The sequence below is a fragment of the Microplitis mediator genome, chromosome 7, assembly GCF_029852145.1.
Source record: "Microplitis mediator isolate UGA2020A chromosome 7, iyMicMedi2.1, whole genome shotgun sequence".
Lineage (NCBI taxonomy): Eukaryota > Metazoa > Arthropoda > Insecta > Hymenoptera > Braconidae > Microplitis > Microplitis mediator.
This window is the reverse complement of record NC_079975.1, coordinates 440244-462813: the sequence shown is the minus strand read 5'-3', so window position 1 is coordinate 462813 and position 22570 is coordinate 440244. Positions and strand designations below refer to the sequence as shown.

The 22570-nt window shown below is 35.3% G+C and overlaps 1 protein-coding gene across 3 annotated transcripts in view; it reads left to right on the top strand.

The window, feature by feature from the left end:
• LOC130671019 (frizzled-2-like) overlaps positions 1 to 22570 on the top strand; it is a 67801-nt gene extending 45231 nt beyond the window's left edge. For 2 of the 3 annotated variants that reach the window (XM_057474694.1, XM_057474693.1), the window contains exon 2: positions 17046 to 22570. In XM_057474694.1, coding sequence (XP_057330677.1) covers positions 17095 to 19407 — 2313 coding nt within the window. In that variant the 5' untranslated portion in view covers positions 17046 to 17094 and the 3' untranslated portion in view covers positions 19408 to 22570. Of the gene's footprint in view, positions 1 to 1334; positions 1699 to 17045 lie in introns of those variants that run through there. The other variant, XM_057474692.1, reaches the window with a different exon arrangement.

Here is a 22570-nt window from a genome sequence, read left to right as displayed (position 1 = left end):
TTTAACTGTCTACTCCTTAAACTTTTTTTGGCTTTATTTATTTACATTTTTTTCATCGCTCGAGATATAAATCTCCGAGTCCGGCCACAGGGAATTTTAGCAGGAGTGGAAGAGAAAAAGGACGAGGATGAGGATGAGGATGAAGATGAGGAGGCACTTATATACCTACAGACTATTCAGTATAAGATAGTACGGTGGTAACAACACCACGGTCTACGGTCAAGGGTTTAGTTCTTGTTCGTGACTCGGCGTGCACGCTGGTGGCATCGGTAATGTGTGTATACACACGAGAAACGCCCGTGACCGGTTCCGCTCCCTCTCTGCTCTTTAGACTCGAGAGACTCGAGATCGAGGGCCAGCCAAAGAGGCCCTCTTACACTCTTCCAAGATCGTGGGCCCGATTCACGGGGACTCACGACTCTCTCGAGTCTATATAATATATACACACGCGAGAAAGCGAGACAACGAAATCCACCAGAGGTTAACTCTTACCATCAACAAGTCCCCGAACTCCCGAGACATCCTTTTCGTTACATTATTTCGTTCGACGATCCTCAGGCACAGATTACGATACTAGTCCTCTCGCTCTTCCCCGTCTTACTCCATTTTGTTTCCTTCCATTCTATCCAACCCTTTGTACCCAAACGTCTTTTATTTTCTTCTACTCGATCCTCAGGTAATTTATTCCCTTGTAAATTTTTGCTTTCCATTTAAAATTTCAATTTTGCGAGCCGATAAAAAAAATTAATTATTAAAATTAATAAATGTGATATAAGATCCTGAGAAAAATACGGGCGCGAGCTCGATAATTAGCGATTGTAACAAGACAGGGCATGAATAAGAGTTAAGATAAAAAAAACCATCTCGTTATCCACGGCGCCCGATCTGACGTCACCGGCACCAAGTTGATCCCGTGCAAACGACTCCAGAGAACAGTAGTGGCTCCACACATTTCTCCAGCCTCAGCCTGGCCACACATATTCGTATGTGCGCACACACATGGACCCTGAAAACACATAGCCAATTGAGACGAGTTCACTCGGGGACATTGTAGTAGTGTACGAGAGTGAGTAAGATGATATTGAAACAAGGACACTGTCCTGTCGCACATCACACACATGCACACAACTAACAACTACTAAGCCCGTGGTCTGGTTACACGCAAAACCCTTCCCCCACCATCCGTCTGCCACCATTCGTCTGCTTCTACTTCTTTTCGTACCTTACCCCCTCCCCGTCAGCTAAATTTCCCCCCACCAGCGCTTATCCGCGGCGCCTTCCCCACTCCTGCTCGGGCGCTCCACCGCGACGCTTTTCGATCTCCAGACGCCAACGGTCGCCTCAGTATGCGCTCGACTCTCGTCGAGTAAACTTTAAATTTTGCTGGTTCTCGTCCCCATCATTATTTCGCGTCACGTGTTTTTGTACTCTGTAATACTCGTGATTGACAAGTGTGATTGATTTATTGAACAGGAGTCGTGTGGGACGGGGAAGAGACTGATTAAGTCCTCTTGGTGTATTTAATGTGTAATTAAATCCTTTTTCCTCGGTACTGTTCTAAAATAATCGATAAAATAATTGTTGATGTTGTTGTTGCTTCGGAGTTTTTAGACAAGAGAAGAAAGGGAGTTTTGTTGATAAATAAATAAACGCTGGATTGTGGTGACAATGGATTAGAACCAGCAAATACGAACTTAGGTGAGGCAATTTTTTTTGCTGCTTTGTTTTTTACAATTCTCGATTTTTTTTTTTTTTGGAGTGACTTCTGCCGAGTAGTTTTATGGTCGAACTTGATACAAAGAACGACTGATGGCGAACCTCCTGTGTGTGAGTTGAGTGCGAGTGTGTGTGTGTAGGACGATGAGAATGCGATATATATATGTATGTGTATATGTATGTAAGGGACGTGTGTGTACGCAGGCACCCCGGGTTTCACCCCCACATTCGTAGACCGAATACGAAATGAACGGCTGTAGTCTTTTATCCTTTATCTTTATCTTTCTCCGTCCAGTCTTTCACTCGGTTACTTTCTCGATTTATGTGTATATCCGTCTATCTTGGTTTTATTTCAAGAGGGTTACAAACTAGCTGAGGCTGGCTCTCTTCTGCACGAGCAGCGTAACCACGACTGTCTCTATCGTTGGCTCGTTTGGCTTTCGGCATTTCGCCGGACACTTTTTCGACTCAAACTCTCCTCGTATCCAGGTCTAGTATACGCTAAGACTTTTTTTTATCCGATCGAGAAAATCGAATGTTTCCAAGCTCAATTTCAATATCATTCTTTTACTTAAACATTTGCTACATTAATACAGACGTAAATTTCCGTATCAAAATTGCATTAGATTTTTATATAAAAATTTACTCATAAAAATTAAGTTGAATAGAAATGATAAACAGTTGAGTAACTAAATAAATTTCCTGGAAACAAAAAATCGAGAATATATTAAATTAAATTAAAAAAACAAACCGGAGTAGAGTTGGATAAAAATCTAAAGAACGAAAATAAAAAAATGGATTGAGGAGATTTAGGAATACGATTGTGTATAGTACGCGCATTGGTTCCGATTGTTTAACGAAAACAAGTAAAGTCGTAAGTATTTTATTTGAAATAACTGTTTTATATCAACTGGCGGGAGAAATTAAAACATTTGACTCCCGAGTCAAGGCGAGAATGGGAGCGAACGAAATCAAAATGTTTTTCTTAGCCTCTTATTTGTGTACCCCGGTAAAATAAGTCGGAGTAAAACTCTAAAATAGTAGTGTATGTTTGCAAAAAGCCACGTGCTCGGTCCTCCACGGCGATATACCCGATGGTGTTTAAAACAACTCGTGTTTAACTTTGCCTTTGATTCTTTTCTTCAGCTCGACTCCTCGTTCTTTAATTCCCGATCCCATACATACAGTAATAACACACTACATAAATATATGTATATATATACATCAACATTATAAATATAATACATACATATGTGAATACTATTCCCGGATAAATTCCAAGAACTGTAACAGAGAGAAACGATAGTCTGGAGCAGAACACAAGTTGGTAAGGTTATTATTGCGTCACGGATTTAACTCGATGATTTTATGTATTCTACATCGTCTGCCTTGACTCGCCTTTTCTTTTCTTCAGTTGCCCTCTTTCTCTCTCTACTAAACTCGTATATTTTCGTATTATGGATAAATCGAATCCCATCGCGGGTAAATGTATTCCAAAGACCCGATCCAACTCTCGTGGATCCAAAAGAGTTAACTTGACCGTTCTAAATCTTGTTTTACCTAATACATACATACATATAAAGGAGTTCAGTTGCCTTTTGCCTTTTATTTCATTTTAATAGCTCTTTTTTCACATGATAAATCGAGTTAACCATTACAAACAAGATTGTACTCATTAAGACAAATTTAATTAAATTACTCGGTGATAAATTGCTCAAGAATTTAATCCAACAACCTCCATGCCTCTAATATATATGTTGCACTTTTATTTGTCTATTAATTATCGGTTACCTAACAATCTTATTTTTATTTTTATTTGAGAGAGCCCAGAGAGGAAAGTACCACGGGCCCAGGCTTGGCCCAGACTTGGCCCAACTTTGTAGAACCTTGGGCCAGGCTTGTAAGCCAGTCTTGGCCCAGCCTTGGTAGAAGCCTGGAATGATAATCTCGGGCCAAGCCTGGTTGCCAGACCTGGCCCAGGCTTCCAGGAAACGAATAAATTTAATTTAAATAAATTTATTATTATTAACCTTGTAGAATTCATGATCATTAACGTTTTAATTATCTAAGGGAGGTAAATGATGTGAAAAAAACTCGGTGGAAATTCTGCTGGAGTCTGGGCGCGAACTGCCGTCCTTCTGATTACTGGGTCCGAACGGTAGCTACTGGACGAACCTACTAACGTTGAACTGGTACATTTATATGATCTACTTATATAAACCATAGGTATATCCAAACTTGGGTAATCCTACCTTGGCCCAAGCCCGGGTAATCATTGTAACGGCCAAGGCTAGGTTACCCAGTCTTGGCCCAAGTCTGGCTCGCTATTGGATAGCGAAGGCTAGGTTACCCAGTCTTGGCCCAAGCCCGGGTAATCATTGTAACGGCCAAGGCTAGGTTACCCAGTCTTGGCCCAAGCCTGGGCCAATATAGGTGTGCCAAAGCTAGGTTCCCCAGTGCTGGGCCAGGTAGGGGCCCGTTGTTCAACTCTGGCAGCTCCTGTATGGGAGGCTCGGGCAAAATGGGGGATCCAAAATTTGCTTTAAATTTTTTCCCCTTAATTTCAATGATAATTTGGAGTTGGTTTTATTTTTTTTTTAGGTAAAAGTATAAATTTGAATAAATTAATAAAAATGTAAGTTATGGCTTAAAAAAAGGAGGTTGAGAGTCATTAGGGTTCGCAAATAGGTATTGACTTTTTTAGTAGCCTTAATTTTAAATTTAGGTCCCTTTGGGGGAGAGGGGAGAGGGAAAATAAAAAAGGGAAACGAGAAACTAAAGGCAAATGTTCCCGAGCGTACGGTGGAAAAACGTTGACAAAGGGGATGTACACCGGCTGCAAAGCAGGACTAGCTGTATCTGTAGGGCGGAAAAAAGCTACAGTGGAAAGAAAAAGAATGTTTGCACGGCACCGAAGCTCCTTTTTTATTTTTCCTTTCCTTTATTTTCGACGGTGATGTCACGAGGAAAGGGCTGTGAAAAAAACCTTCGGAAAAAATGTAGAGTCGGAAAAAAGGGAAAAAAGAAAAAACATTGAGTATTGTTGGTTGTTTTAGTCGCATTTCCTCTTGTCTTTTTGTCTCGGCGGGGTCGCTGGCCAACTTTTCCATCGGGCTGCTGTAGTATTGTCGTTCGGAACATAATGCGGGCTCGTTAAAAATAATTCATTTAGCGACAATGCCCACGAGTGTAGTTCGCGCCTTGCCAATAATACAAACACTAGTTTGCTATACCGCCGTTCATCTTTGTACTTTTTTTCTATTCATTTCTTTCATTTGTTATTATTTTTTTTTTTTAATTACTCATAAAAAAAAATTTATTAATTTTCATTTTAAATTTACATAAAAATCTCTTTGATAATAAAATTTATACCTGCACTTAATTAACTCCAACAAATAATTTAAATTGAGGTCCCGCGCGCGACCAAAAGGATCCGAGTTCGACTCCCGCTCAAGACCTTTACTACCAAGTGGTTTTACAATTAAAATTTTTTACTATCCCAACATTTCAAATGCAATTGCAAACCTAAAAAAAAATCAGTTTTATTGAAATCGCAAAAACAAAAATTTTTTTTCACGTCAACTGCAACTTGTTCGTCCTATTAAAATTTTTTTTCCTCATCCCAATAAAATTAATTAGCAGAAAAATTAATTCATCGTCGAAATAACTTTTTTATCAGTTTTATTTGACAGTATTAAAGCCCGACATTATATTTATCTGAGAATAAGATTATCTTGGGTCCAAGTGAGCGGAAAACAGATGCGTCTCAGTGAGATAAAATTTTTTTTTAACATCGATAGTTTGCGAGAAAACAATTGCCCTTTTTTACGTGAAAGTTATTTACAAATTTATCATTATTATTATTATTGGAGTACATAAGCAATATAATATGCAGTAAAATAAATTTATTATTATAATAAATGGGTGAGGTTTATAAATGAGGTGTGTGTTGTGTGGATGTTTGCAGAGTTTAGATTTTATTATCGCGATGCATTGCGACGTAATCTTAGAATCCATTGGAAGTAAACTGCTCTTCTAGCACTTACGACACGTGGTGCTGGTGGAATTGTATGGGATTGTGTACCGAGTACAGAGTATAGAGTGTATGTACATATATATATATATATGAGAGGTAGTGGGAATATGGTTATGGATAATAGAAAGCCGGTTTCGAGGCTCGAGCATGTCGATAAGATAAAACACGAGATGGCTAACACCAACTACAGAGACTACTTTATATAGTTTGTATTTATGTATGGTCTGTATTGATGTCTATGTATATGCATATGTATATGTATGGGTGTTGAAAAGAAACGGTTTTATAAAGAGAGGACGGAATTATTTTTGAGGTGTCCAAAACACCGATTTATCGCGTTTCTCTTTTATTTGTATTCAGTACTCTCTGGTGTAAGGCATTTAAATTTAAAACTTTTTAAATTTATTTTTTCGCCAATACCTTAATCGGCAAAAGGTCACTATCTACATCACCGATCGCGTCTTGACATAAATTATATATTATATTTAATGACAAAAGTTTATTATCATTATTATTATTATTTGGTAGTAGAGTATTCTGGGAATCGAAATTTTTAATTTTAATAGTTTTAATAATTCACTGTCTAGACGTAATTATTGAATTCACGTTACATATTGAAATTATTACGGAGAATTTCGTTCACATTTTTTGAAAGTTGATAAATATTTTAAACAAAATTTATGTATACCATTTTTATGTGTTTGAATTTAAATTTTAGCTAAAATATTGACTTTACGTAAAATGTCATATGAATATCATCTTTAGAAAATTTAATTTCCTTTAAAATTGCTCTTATACTTTTTATTGTATCTCCTATAATTTAGTAACTACTCCAGTTTCAAGTTGAACTAAAAAAAAAAATCTTGAAATTAATTTATAAACTATTTGTATCTTCCTTCACATCGAAATTTCTTCTAAACTATTGGATTTACGTGAAAACTCGATCTTATATTATTTGTAGTAAATTAAATTTCCTACAAAATAATCTCTATAAACTTTTATCGTATCTTCGATAGTTCAGCCAGAATTTTGATCTGAGATTTAGTAAAATTTAAGGGAATTTATTTTTTCGAAACTTATACACCGTTTAATTAAAATGAAAATACTAGCTCTCTTATCATAGGTACGATAAGAACGCACACAAACAAATTTGTAGATAATAAATTTTCCTACAAAAAGCATCTCCGCAAACATTTGCGTAGACTCGATAGTTCGCAAGTTATCTCAGCTCAAACTTTAGCTAAAGTTTATCCAATAAATAAAAATAAAAGTGAATAATTTGCCATGAGCTCGTTCCATAATTTAAATTTAAAAATAATTAATAACCGTAATTATTAATAAATTACCAAAGAAAACAAGAAATTTATTTAAAGAGAAGAGAAGGTACTTCTGAATATTAAATCCAACCCTAATCCAAATAAGTAAAGTAAAAAGAGGTACTTAAAGTTAATATTATAAAATAAAGCTTCCGGTAATTTTCCTGGCGTTATTTTCCATATTATACATGCATAAATCTAGTAAATGCGCGTTAACGAGCTGGATTTACCTTCCTACGCTTCAACGCGTTCACCTACAAGTCTTTAAAATTTTTTTTTACCGTCTTCTCAATCATCTAATTCAACATTTTTTTCTCTCCTCTCCTCTGCCCGTGTAAAAAAAATTCGTTCCAAAAAGATTCCAAAAAAGTTCGGCATGTGGAACTTCTAAACATGAGACAGATTAGAACTTCGAATGGAACTTTTTTGGAACGTTAGTAATTTAGATGGTAAAAAAACAGTTTTTATGAGCAAATTTACAGTCAAAAAAGGACGTTCTTGGAGCTTTTTTGGAATTTATTATGGACGTTTTTTATTTGTTCTATAAAAAATTCAAAAGTAGTGATTTTTGAACTATTTTGGCATGTTTCTGGAACGTCTTTAGTCTACAAAAGATGCAAATGTAGTGATTTTGGAATGTTTAAGAATGCCTTTTTTAGTCCATAAAAAAATCAAAAGTGGTGATTCTGGCACTTTTTTGGAATGTAATGTAATAAAATTCCAAAAACGTCCTTTTTTACTCTAAATTTGCTCATTAAAACTTTTTTTTTACCATCTAAATTACTAACGTTTCAAAAAAGTTCCATTCGAAGTTCTAATCTGTCTCATGTTTAGAAGTTCCACATGCGGAACTTTTTTGGAACGAATTATTTTTACACGGGTGTTATTTTTTCAAATTTTTTTCCTTGCACTTTCAACCATTTAATACACGAGATGCTGGAGAGCGAGTCGCGTTGAGTTTTCTACCGATTCCGCATCATACAACACATACACGTACACATAAAACAACCGAGGGAGAGAAAATTCTGTTCAAGTATCAGCGGATCGCCCTCTACTCCTTCCTGGGAAGCTGTTGGATCGATAAACGCAACCAAGTAGTAGGCAATCTCTTTCTTTCTCTCTCTTTCCTATACATAAACGATCCAACCCTCTTTCTTTATCTCTGTACTAGTCAATACAATCTCTCTTACTCTGCTCTGTACAATTTATGTATATAGAGACCTACAATGTAGGGAGACTTTCAGTGGTCGTTCAACACACGCCATATTGACCGACGCCCAACGTTTATTTCACACTAACTTCATTATTTATCACATCCAATTACTTTTTTTTAAATTAAATAATTAATTATTTATTTGCAAAAATTTTAATTCCGCGAGAATGTCCCAGAGATCCTTCTCAGAATAAAGTCCAACATTAACCCGTCAAATAATTATTTTATTTAAATAAATACCCGACCATCAATCAATTTTATAAAATCTACTCTTCATTACCTACAATATTTACATCATTAATAATAAATCCACCAAACAAAATAATCATTTTTCTTCGTCGAAAAAATCCCACCATTTTTCTCCTGTCAATAAATCAAATCAGATACCAATAAAAAAAAAAAAAAAAAACAAGTCGATCCGTTGAAAAAATTTTCGATCCAATCAATTACGAAATAGAAATAAAATTTTATTTAAATCTAAACCGTCAATTAATTAAACATGACTTACTACCAAAATATAGTATTATATTAATTATTATACTCTTTATTTACATAAAATCCATTCATGAATATTTTAATTCTCTCGCCCAACACATATGTAGAGATTACAAATTTTTTTTCCCATATTAAAATACACAAAAAAATAAAAAAAAAAGTAAACACGTTCCAATCCCGACACTATCTTATCAATAGAAGCTCCCGACAAATTAATCGGAACCTCGTGCCGTTGATCCTTATGCATTAAATATAAAGAATAAAAAGTATAACCAAAAATAAAAAGACCAGTAGTGAGAATAATAATACTACAAACTACTACATATTTATCAATCCCAGTGTAACTCGAGTTTTTATTCTTGTTCTGGTCTCTCATTTCATCTCATCTCATTTAATCTCAATTCTCGATACATTTTATTTAGTATATAGTTCGCTATTATGGATACGGATACGACACCCGCGGGCACTTTGTCGCGAATAAAATGCGATAGCTTTTACAGCACTCGTTTATTCTCTCCTCCGTCCTCATTCTCATCCTCATTTTATTCATCCTCTTTCTCTACACTCTTGTCACGTCTGCAAAATTCCAGTTGCTGCTCTTGCTGTTGTTGCTGCTGCTGCTGCTGATACTCATACGAGCGTACATAACTTTTAATACTTAACTAAATAAAAATAAAAAAATTTCAAAATAAAAATAAAAACCAACAACTTGTTTCACCCTAGAACAACTTTTTTATAACGACATTTATTTTAATCATATTCACTAAAAGACACGTGTAAGTTTCCTTAACAAACACCTGGATTTTGAATAAATATATTTATTTAAATTATTTATTTTTTTGTTAATTCATTTGTTGGTGTCGCGGTGAGAGGAAAAAAATAAAATACGAGTTTAGTTTTGCTAAGGACTTAGCACGTGATAGACAGCTTGACAACAGCAAGATGGTTGTTTTACCTACGGAAAAGTTTGAACACGACGCGGTATTGCTGTTTGCTAAATATATAATGCTGCTGATATATTTACAAGCAAACTCTTGGATCTACAATGTTACTTTTTAACGAGTTTTAATAAAAGTTAAACCGCGACTCTTATTATGTTTATTTACTCGCTAGAGATCGATCAGTTTCCGCGTGGTACCAGCGCACAAGTACATACATTAACACTTTAGATATAATACTTTACTCTCTTTACTTACACTCTGTACGGGTAAACAAGTGTGTGTGTGTGTGTGTGTTTGTGTGCTCGCGGTATCGGTGTGAGAACTGGAAAGTTTATCGCGAAATAACGAACGAGTTGACAGCTTCGTATAATACATCGGGAGTTGTAATCTGCATTGGTGTCAAGAAAACAACTTAAATACCGTTATTATATTCTATTTTACAAGATTTATATGATTATAGTTATTTTATAAATTATGCGGTGAAAATTTTATTTGCTTTAAAAAAATATTAATGAGGTTTCACTTTTTTTATCTTTTTTTAATTTCAAGTCTTGATTATGGCGAGGCTATTGAGTTTATGTTGAAAGTCATCAGGAGCTTTTTTGTAGAGGATTTAATTCTGTACAATTTTGATGTCTTTGAAAAATCGGGTAAAATTGACCCTTCAAAAGTTACAGCCATTTAAAGTAAATTTTTTATTTTTAACCAGAGTACAAATGGCTGCATCTCCTAAATTATTAATTCTACAATAACTTTTAAAGAGATCAAAGTTTTAGATAATTCAATTTCCTTTACAGTGATGTCCCTAAACGTCTGTTTATTTTAAGCGAAAAATTTTTATTATTAATTCCCCATAGACAGACAACTATACAAATGTATAACGTGGATATAAAAATAGTTGGTTACATAATTTAAATGAAATTGTTTAATAAATACATTTACAAATTTATAAATAACACAATTTGTCACGTTAAAAATAGCTAAACTGTCTTATAAATCGTTAAAAAATTTCTCCAATGATTCAGCATGAGAACTAAAATAAAAAGTTTAATAAAATAAACGAGCTGTTTAAAATTCTAAATTATAAAATACCAGTTTCACAGTTAAGATTAATTAATTATGTACAAATGTCATCGTGTTACAGAGTGTCTTTCGAAATGTCTCAGATATATATAAAATAAAAATAATATTATTATTATTTTTTCTTTATCATCTGCTAAGAAAATTCTCTGGATGATTTATGCACATGTCACTTGTTACATGCTGTGCTACCTGAAATATCTCAGTATCGGCGTGTAAACTCAATAATTTTTCTCCTCTCCTCTATATATATAAATATATGGCATACATACATATATACCAGAGGCAGGAAGCGTGGGTCGGCTACGACGATCCTTATGAGATAAAGCCACGACAAATATAAATAAAAATATATATATTTATATATATCCCCAGTATATAGAAAGGGTTGAGCTTAACACAAGAGAAAATTAAAAGATTTATTTCCATCGGTTTTATCTATCCGAGTCTCATCAATCTTTCCTCATCTTCCTCCGCAGATATCTCAGTAATCCTTGACGTGGGACGATGAATCACAAACTCTTTTCGTTTATTCTCTTTCGCCATCGTCATCATCATCATACTCCAATCGCCTTACAATATTTTACTTTATTTTTATTTATTAATATTCTTTACCGTCTTTTTTATTAATCGATCTTGATTAAAAAAAAAAACACCCCTCATTTTTTTAGTTTTTTTTTTTTCAATATTTTTTAATCCGCGAATTCATGTCTCGATATCTTGAATGACAAAAAATGAAATTCAAGCTCTCGATGCAATTAAATAATAATTATAAATATTAACCCAGAGAGGAAAGTACCACAGGCCCAGGCTTGGCCCAGACTTGGCCCAACTTTGTAGAACCTTGGGCCAGGCTTGTAAGCCAGTCTTGGCAGAAGCCTGGAATGATAATCTCGGGCCAAGCCTGGTTGCCAGACCTGGCCCAGGCTTCCAGGAAACGAATAAATTTAATTTAAAAAAATTTATTATTATTAACCTCGTAGAATTCATGATCATTAACGTTTTAATTATCTAAAGGAGGTAAATGATGTGAAAAAAACTCGGTGGAAATTCTGCTGGAATCTGGGCGCGAACTGCCGTCCTTCTGATTACTGGGTCCGAACGGTAGCTACTGGACGAACCTACTAACGTTGAACTGGTACATTTATATGATCTACTTATATAAACCATAGGTATATCCAAACTTGGGTAATCCTACCTTGGCCCAATTCTGGGTTGCCATTGGACGGCCAAGGCTAGGTTACCCAGTCTTGGCCCAAGCCCGGGTAATCATTGTAACGGCCAAGGCTAGGTTACCCAGTCCTGGCTTGCCATTGGATAGCCAAGACTAGGTTACCCAGTCCTGGCCCAAGCCTGGGCCAATATAGGTGTGCCAAAGCTAGGTTCCCCAGTTCTGGGCCAAGTAGGGGCCCGTTGTTCAACTCTGGCAGCTCCTGTATGGGAACTCACAATAAGAAAATTATTTAATGATATTGAAATTTTTAATTAAAAATTCATCTAATAAATAAAATATAGCGACTGTTAGTTGTTGGATTAATTTTCTAGGTATATTAAATTATTAATATTATATATATGAATACCTGTATCAACATACGTAATTGGCAACTGCTCTAACTAATGAGTTTGCTACTTTAAATTATTAAACAAGTTCCCACTGTATATTTAATTGAAACAAATCTACTAATTGTGAATTTACAAGTACGGAGCATTAATTTAATAAACTAAAGCCAACTTTGCAATCTATTAAATTATTTATTTTTAAATAATCTATTAATTCTAAATGCATAAATAAATAAATATCAAGTTCTTTATCAGAAGTTAAGGAGTAATTATAATTAGTCTGAAAGATTTAATATGCAGTAAAAGCAATCGATTAAGTGTGTCAAGCATTAGGCATTAATTAAAATGAGTAATATTTAATTTGTTGTAAGCTGTGTAGGTATTTTTTAAAATTATTATCGGTCACAGGTGTGTAGCCTGCTTACTCTCACGTATCGACCCAATAGACTATATGGGATAGGGTCGACGGTCGTTGGTTCTATTCCCGGTCGCGGCCTACTCGTATCGGGAATAGAAGGGATCCGATTTAATGCAATACAAGTTGAGTAGAGTGAGCAGTCTCTTACTCTAAAATAGAGAAAAACTAAACTCTTGCTCTTGCTCTTGCTGCCTTCATATATGTATATATTTATATACACATATATGTGTAGTTGAAGTATCGACGTGCTACGCTGCCAAGCAGCCAACCGTCAGAATAAAGACTGATATTGTATGATATTACAACTAAAAGATTATATTTTTATAATATACAAATATATATATATATATATATATATATATATATATATATATATATATATATATATATATATATATAGAGAGAGAGAGAAGTGAATCGGGTGTTTATAATTTTATATTTATTGAAAATTAAATTTTATTACTTGAAAGACTTTTTTTTCACGAGGATCAAAAGTCCAACTTTATAAATAATTAATTGTTTTTTTTGGAGTAATTATTTTTCGAGAAAAAATTTGAAGAGTATTTTTAATTTTAATGGCGCGTAATAATTTAAAAAAAACCATGACACGGATAGACAAAGAGGGTGTTGATAATAAATTGTTCCGGTTATCTGTATCGTGGCAGTGTGTGTATATGAAGTTATTAAACTTGGACAATATCACTTTAGCAAGAGGTTAATTTTTCCCCTGTGTGAATAAAATTAACGGGAGTGGGTATATATTTGTGTATGGACTCGAAAGTAGTAGTACATATGTAGTGTTATGTGTAGTATCTTATTCACTTAGTTCTCCTCTCGGATGATTATTTCTTTGGTAAATACATTTGCTTGGGCTGCGAATGGATGAGTGGATGATGAGGAGGGACAGTTGAGGCTAAAGGAACAAAATAAATAACCAGAGATAATATATGTATATGTATATGTATATGTATATATCTGTATATCCATATGAGACTAAATAAAAATAAAAATGAAAATGAGGGTGAGGGTTAAGGGTTTTTTAATTCACCAGCAGAAGACACACAAGTCTGAGTGAAGGAGAGACCGTAGACTCAACTCGGGTCCATTTTTCATTGCATAGGTACACACGAGAATAAAAAGAGAGTTAAAAGAATACACGAATGAATAAAAAAATAAAAAAAATATCGCGTGTGTAAACGGCACTCGGTGTATAACTCTCAGCTCTTTAGTTTCAGCTCCCGGAGGTTCTTCGCCGATGCTGCTGCGTCCTCGCGTTCTCTCCTCGTTCATTTACTTTCTATTCTTTTTTTTTATTTTACTTCTGTTACTTTTACCCTTTTCTCTACGGCAGCGATATAAAAATTGTCTCGACTCGAGGATATTTTATCAACTCTAGTGTCTACGTCCCTAGACCAGTGCCACTCATCCACTTAATCCGCTGGAAATATTTTTTATTTGTTACAATCAAGTAAAATCATATTTTAATATTTTATTTAACGGAAAAAATGGTCTGGAGAAAAACAGAATAAATATCTTTGCAGTCGATGTAATTTCACGTAAAATGAGTACCCACATCAATATATTGCGACGAGTTGTTTGTTATTCAATTTATTTGTCATATTGATTGTTGATAAATCGATTATTTTGTACTTTGGATGCGTTTCACTAAAATATATCGATGCGGGTACTCATTTCACTCGAGATCGCGTTGTCTCTAAAGATAAACTGTCAATTTAGTAAAAAATTTGAAAAAAAAATTTTTTGTTGAAAATTTCACGGTTGAAATTTTTATTTCGCAAACATATGGGTGTGGGTACTCAAACTAGAGGGAATTTTATCACAACCTCGAGTCTGCTAATGATTTATATTTTATTCATAAATTTCCAAAAAAAAAAAAAAATAATAATTAAAAAAAGTATAAATATTAAAAGTGTCAAATGGTATAAAAATTAGATTCTTATCGTAACTACGCGAGGTAATGAACTCTCGGCTGAGGTCTTTAAGGTGAAGTAAAAGAAAAAGAGGCAAAAGAAGAAGCAGAAGTGAAAGAGCTGGCCAAAGAGCCAGGAGGCAAAAGTTAAAGAGTAAAAGATGGAGGACAACCGCCGTCTACTCGGGTCGTGACTGCAACATCACGAGGAATATCGCGCCTACCTGTAGTTTATTTAAGAAAACTCTACGGGACATCGGAGGAGATTCTCCTCTCTAACCTTTTCCATTCTCCAGTCCTCTCGCTCTTCTGCATTTTATTTATATTTATTTTTTTTCCTCTTTTCACTTGACTGCTTAGCTCGTCAGACGTAAATATTTTTTGCCTCGTTTGAATCCCCTCACTTCCCTCCACCATCTAAGCTATACTCCGACAGTAGTAGGAGTAGTAGGAAAAGAGAGAAAATAATTTATGCGTAAAATAAAACGCACACACAAACACACACAAGACACTGGTTAGTAAAAGATACACCGAGTTATAAAATAAATAATGAATAATATTAAGTCTTGGCAAATTTATTTGCCATTCAAGTCTTCGGTCATGTTGGTTTTAATTTCCCAATTAGTTGTTTCATAATTTACTCACCTCCATCCAACCATTATTATTATTATTGTACTTTTTTTTAATTACGCTTCCATAACTTGCCATTACAATTATTCTGCAGACTTATAGATTTGTAAAATTAAAAAAATGTATTTAAGACGGAGTAAATATATAGATATATATATAATTTTTTATATGCAATGTGTGGTACAGTGAACAGGAAGCCAGGGCAATATTTCTTGAATGGACTGTAGCCATGCGAGCGTGATTTACATACAAGAAGTGTATATCATAACCCAAACAACGGTCTGCGTATATCCGTGGCAGGGCGGGCTTCTAAAACTGATTCATTGCCGGGAGTGCTCGCAGAGTTCCCTCAGCAGTTCCCTCTTCCCTCCTATCCGTCTTTTCCTCTTTCTCTTTCTCCTATAGACTCTTCTGAATCACCGTGTCCTTTTATCTCCCTCTTTCTCCTGTCTGCCGTATATGTTTCTACATCTCGTATCCTTACAGCAGATATTCTTTTCCTTCCCTTCCTTTTTTACTTATTTTTGCGCAGGCCATTTCGCCCACAAAACTGCTCATCCCATACCAACAAAAAATTCACCGCCTAATGGGAAGTTATTGCACAACCAAAATATACACTCTTTGCTAAACGTCACGTCAAAATGAAACTTTTTAACGAATTATGAGCTCGTTCTTTTTTTCCCTTACAGTAAATTGTTTTTTTAAATTTTTCCTCTGCTAATATATTTTTTTTTCCATCCTCGACTGTTTACTTAACCAAAAAAGTCCACCCTCATCAATGTAAAAAAATTCATTCCACCTGCCAGATATATTTTTTCTTCCTTTTCGTAATATTAGTGGAAGAGAGGCCGAGCCAACTCTCTTTGGCACACAGCAACATTCTATTCTCCCAATTATTTATTTCCATACGTTTTATTTTATCCCGTTATTACTAACAACTACTGAAGCACATAACAGTGTGACGACTCAACACTCGAGTGGGCCGTTACAACTTTAAAAAAGTTTAAGAAAAGAAATATGCTTTGTCACAATTAAAACAAAAACCGTTTGATTCATTGGATACTCGTCTTCATACAACTGTCATGGTGTTTTTTTTTCCTCTTCAAATTAATTACTTTAAACTCCTAAATCAACAATAGAACCACACACGCTGCATATGCACAAGCTTATTATAAATACATGGTTACTTACTGTTTAATGTTTGGCGAGTAGAGGCGAGGCGCGGCGTGGCATCCTACGCCCTATAAATACTTTAGCGTGATGATGAAAAAGCTGGTAATCGACTAATACTGAATAACATTATTATATTAAGCCAGTCGTCAGTCAGTTTAACAAACGGTTAAACTAACAAAAACCCAGCCGACCGAGCCCTCCTACAATAATAACATCTCATTGGCTACGGTCACGTGTCACGTGTGCCAAGCACAACTATTACAATAACCTCTACTCGTGCTTCGTGCATGGGACTATTAATAATATCGTCATCCGCCGTTTAGTTTTTAAGACTCGATCGTTAAGAAAATATAACAACTATAAATAAATATTTATGTACATATATATATTTTACCCGATTAAAAATTCCAAAGCAGACTTTAATAACGTCCACACGTCATAAACCCGAAAAAACATTGTGCAATTTAATTAAAAACACCTCGAGAGTGGAAACAATTAATGGAATTTAATGTATGGTATTTTTTGTATGTGTTGCAGACAGAGCAGTGATGCCATCGTCGAGAGTATAAACTATTTGGAGGACGCAATGGTACGGACACGAGTTGTTCCGCAAACCAGTGGTGGAATGCCAGCAATTTTGCTCATCATTCTCTTCCCCCTAGTCCTCCTCAGTATAACGACATCCACAGTAGTGCTAGCTGTACCAAATGTACGATCGGAATCAGCAACGGGACCTGCCAATAGTGTCAATCCACTGTCGGGAGCTCCATCATCGGGCTCCGCCTCTTCCTCTGGCTCTTCTGGTTCATCCTTGTCCTCATCCGGCGCGTCGGGCTCACCCTCAGCCGGTTCTGCCTCGTCATCCATATCATCGGCAGTATCCTCGTCATCTTCCTCATCATCAACTTCATCGAGTGGCACAATCGGCGCTATTCCTGGCCCAGGTGTCGGTCTAGGGGATGGTCTGTCAGGAGTTGGAGGACACTCGTCATCGATATTGGCCTCTAGTTCTAATGGAAATGGCAGATGTGAGGACATTACGATACCGATGTGTCGCGGGATCGGTTATAATTTGACAGCGATGCCCAATGAGCTAAATCATGATACACAAGATGAAGCAGGCTTGGAAGTGCATCAATTTTGGCCACTGGTTGAGATCAAGTGTTCCCCGGATTTGAAGTTTTTCTTGTGTTCAATGTACACGCCGATATGTTTGCCAGAGTATAGCAAACCCTTGCCGGCGTGTCGCAGTGTTTGTGAAAGGGCACGTGCGGGTTGTGCGCCTCTAATGCAGCAGTACGGATTCTCATGGCCCGAGCGTATGGCCTGTGAACGTCTACCTAATCACGGTGATCCCGAGAATTTATGCATGGAACAAGATAATCATACTAGCAGCGGTAGTGGTGCTGGTGGTTCCGCGAGCATGGCACCACTGCCTCCGGGGCCACCTCGTCCCACACGTCCAACAAAAACATCTCAGCCGTCACGTTGCAAAGGTAAAAACTCAAAAAACTGTCAGCATCCTCCAGGGGAAAGGGCAAGGGATTGCTTGTGCAGATGCAAAGCTCCCCTCGTGCCTCTGGGGGTAACAAGCAGCGGCATAGGCACAAGCGGCCACGCGGCGGGAATCCTGGGGGCCGGAAGCACCCACATCGTCGGGGTCCCAGTTCCACCAATCGGACTGGACACGATGACAATCAACAGCAACAATCTGAATTATCCGGGAATTGCCGGGGTAAGAGATTGCGCTCTGCCGTGCCACGGAGTACTCCTGTCCCCCGAGGAGAGAGGATTCGCAGCGGTCTGGCTAACTCTCTGGAGCGGCCTGTGCGCCGCAAGCACGCTAACAACCGTCATCACCTTTCTCATCGACACGCAGCGTTTTAAGTATCCCGAACGGCCAATTGTCTTCTTGTCCGCCTGCTACTTTGTCGTGTCTTTGGGGTACTTGGCAAGAAGTGTTTTGGGTCACGAAGAGATAGCGTGTGATGGACCAGCTTTGAGATCTGGCGCCCAAGGGCCCGGCACTTGTGTCACAGTCTTTTTGATGATATACTTTTTTGGAATGGCCTCGTCAGTTTGGTGGGTAATATTGGCATTTACGTGGTTTTTGGCCGCCGGTTTGAAATGGGGAAATGAAGCAATCACTTCTTACTCTCAATATTTCCATTTAGCCGCTTGGTTAGCACCGACCGCGCAAACCGTTTGGGCCTTGTTGGCCGGTGGAATTGCTGGTGATCCAGTCGCAGGAGTTTGCACTGTAGCACCCGAAGGTGTTCAAAAATTCATACTCGTACCACTTCTAGTCTACTTACTACTCGGCACAAGTTTTCTACTTGCCGGATTTGTGAGTCTCTTTAGGATACGTTCGGTAATAAAACGTCAGCCAGGCGCTAAAGCTGACAAATTGGAAAAACTTATGATTCGTATTGGTGTATTCTCTGTACTATACACAGTACCAGCAAGCGCAGTCTTGGGATGTTATCTTTATGAATCAACGCAGCGTGACGAGTGGATTGCCCATCTAGCGTGTCCATGCAGGCCTCAATCAAAGCCCATTTACTCGATTCTTATGCTAAAATACTTCATGGCATTGGCAGTGGGAATAACTTCCGGTGTGTGGATCTGGAGTGGAAAAACTCTCGACTCGTGGCGCCGACTGTGGAGACGCTTGTTTGGTGGTGGTGTCGCTGCCGGCGGCAATACTGGACTTGCTGGAGTTACGGGTGTCAGTGGAATCGGGAGCGCAAGCATGAAAGGGGTCGGGCGGTCAATGATGCCAAGTTACGCAGCATCTGGACCCGGAAGTGCTCTACTGCCACCTGGTAGCGTTGCCAGCGCTTCTCAACACCATTTGCATCATCACGTACTCAAACAACCTCCTTTATCGCACGTATGACGTCACCAGTCGGCGGGAGGCGACATGAATTCAGCTGGTTGCGATCCACAGCAGCAACAGCAGTCACAGTTACAGCAACAGCAGCACAATGAAAGGCCTTCCGCCCTCAGTAACTACGGACCCATTTAGCCCTTCGCCTCAGCCTCGTCCCGGAGGCATACACCCGCACACACTGCGCCACACACGCCCCACAGTGCTGCCACCATCTACTCAAGACGTTCGTTAGCTTCAACTACGGGACCTCTCACTCCAGCTCACGGTCTTGCGCCATCTTATACTCAAGCAACCGACGTCTGATCCACGATAAATAATTATTATTCGAACCAGCAATTGTGGTAGCTAATTATCATTACGTACTAACTAACTAACTAACAAACAATCCAGTGGGTGTAAAAAATATTGCCATATACTATTGCCGCATATACGTATAAAAATGCATTTATCTTATCAAGATTACTTGCGATAATTATCGAGTCAATGTAGCAGTGATTTTTATTTACTATTATTATTATTATTTCATTTTATTTTTCTTTAATCGATAATATATTAAAAAAAATATATATATATATATAAATATTTACTTTTATTTTTTTATCGACGCCGGGGAAAGTTTTACCGTCCGCGTGAGACTAAAATTAAAACAAAAAATAAAAAAACTAAAATTAAAAAAATTGATAAAATGGCACGACTTTGTCTCTGGCTAGTACTAAGTACACTGAGAGTGTAAAAAATTTTGTATGCTTTGTATGTTTAATATATTTAATGTAAAGTGAGAATGAAGATATAATATAATACCGTTTTTTTTTTTTTAATTTTAAGCTCTAAGATTTCTCCTGTCTTTCTAATATTTTATTAAACACTAGGCTCGAGTGCATGTCCGTCTCTATTTAAATTAAATATATATATATATATCTATATATATAGCTACTTGGTCTACTGATTAGTATGAGGAGTTAAACTTTCCGGAGTTTTTTTTTTAAATTATAGAAGGAAAGTTGGTCACGTAAGGATGTATAGGGTAGATTTTAATATCGAAAAGTAAAAAAAAGAATTATTAATATTACTGTCATTATTATTATGTAAATATTGAAACAAAAGTATATATAAATATAAATATATAACTTAGGGTATAGTGTCATTGTAAATAAATAAATAAATAAGTAATAATAATAATAATGATAAATAAAAAAAGTAATAAACGAGGAAGAAATTTTTTTGTACAGAATTCGAGTCATTAAGGGAGAAATCTTTGGCAAGATAATTGGTGAGAAAATTATCATAAAATAAAGTGTGATTATTATAAAAAAAATATATAAGTATAAAGATGGTAGAGCAGTTTTTTTACCATGAGATTAATAACTAATGAGATAACTGGTCATTGTTTCATATTCCATAGAAATGATAAAAAAATTTTAAATAAAATCTTTACTCTCCGATGTACTTTAAAATTTTTTAAATTCCACTTATGATTAAGTAAAATAATAGTTGACAAAAAGACAGGGAGAGAAAGAGATTGATTTTTAAATTATTGAATATTAAATAAAAATATAAAAACGTTTATCACGTGCACCGTAGTTAACACACTCTATGTAACGTGTATGCGTGAGATCTGTAGTCTTGGAGACATTATAATTATAATTATAATAATAATAATATAATGGTAAATAATTATTAATAATAATGATAATGTAAAATGATTTTTTTATGATCTCCGCAGAGTACACGGAAAAAAAATTCGCTTTAATATATTATGCTTAAAGTACTTGTCACGTTCGGACTATCAGTCTTTATTACCTTTAAAATTTTTCAAGGATATTTAAATTTATCAAGAAATTACTTTTGTTTTTTATTTAATTTTACTATGTGATAGATTTTTTATTTTCATTATTAAATAAATAATTATTTTTTTTCGGTCTGAGTATCAAATTATACGCGAAAAATTCAAAGACTTTTCCGTGGTTTTTGAATCAGCATAATTGATATTTTTCAAAATATTTTTCTTTAATCCGAACTATCGGGGACTGAATAAAGTGACCAAAATAAAAAAATTGATTTATAAGACCAATAAAACAATTTTCGGGCCGAAATAAGTGAAGCCAAACTGAAAAATGATTTTCGACTCTAAATAAATTTTTTTTTTCCGTGTAAAAAATAAAAGAGTTTGTAGTTGTAGAGACCAAAATGCAATTATCAAATAAATAAGTCATTTAAGTCAGCAGTTAAATTACAAATAAATAATAATAATAAACAATAAAGTGACAAAAATAGAAAACAATAATATTTTGACTCATGTAACTGCCAAGTGTGTAAAGTCAATTCTAAAAAAAAGTGCGTGTGTTTTACAATGACAAAATAATTTTTCAATTGCATTATTAAAATTTATACGAAAATTTATTAGTAAAAAAAATGAATGAGTAATAAAACAATTGAATTAACCGATACCTGCCTCAATGCAAACGTCTTGTCATTAGACTCTTACTTGCCAAATGCAGAAAAATCATTTAATAAACAATTATTATTATTAAATAAAAGTAAAGAGGAAATAATAACACGCAACTGAGTGAGTAAATGAAAAAATAAAATTAATTAACTGATAATTAAATGTGTATTTGTAATTTTAAATTTAAGAACAACGTATAGAGTAGGAAAAAGTCACGGAGAATTAGTCTCACATATCAGATTAAAACTTTAAATAAGTACTAGGATATAATTCTCGTACTTGATAAACTTTTTAAAAATATAAATAACAATTTAACTAGATATTAAGACGAATAGATTTCAGAGGAAAATACTAAAAAAAAAAAAAAAGATTAATGAATGGAATAAAAAAAAAATAAGAGGAGTAGATATTCGTAGAGACGAGGGAGAAATGTACGCATATTTGAATTTGTAAAATTTTTTGTCACGATTGATAAAAAAAATTAAAAATAATAAAAAAAAAGTTTAATTAACTTATGTAATTATTTTTTAAAACTCTCTCGCTCTCTACTACCCAACTGCCATTTTTTTCTCTCGTTTGTCCCAAAATAATTGATATAATTAATTATTATTATTGAGAAAAAAATAATAATTAAAAAGTGTCGGCTGAGGCCGAGGATTTTTTACCATACGTAAATCAAAATTGTATACGATTTTTAATACATTTTATTATTATTTAATTATA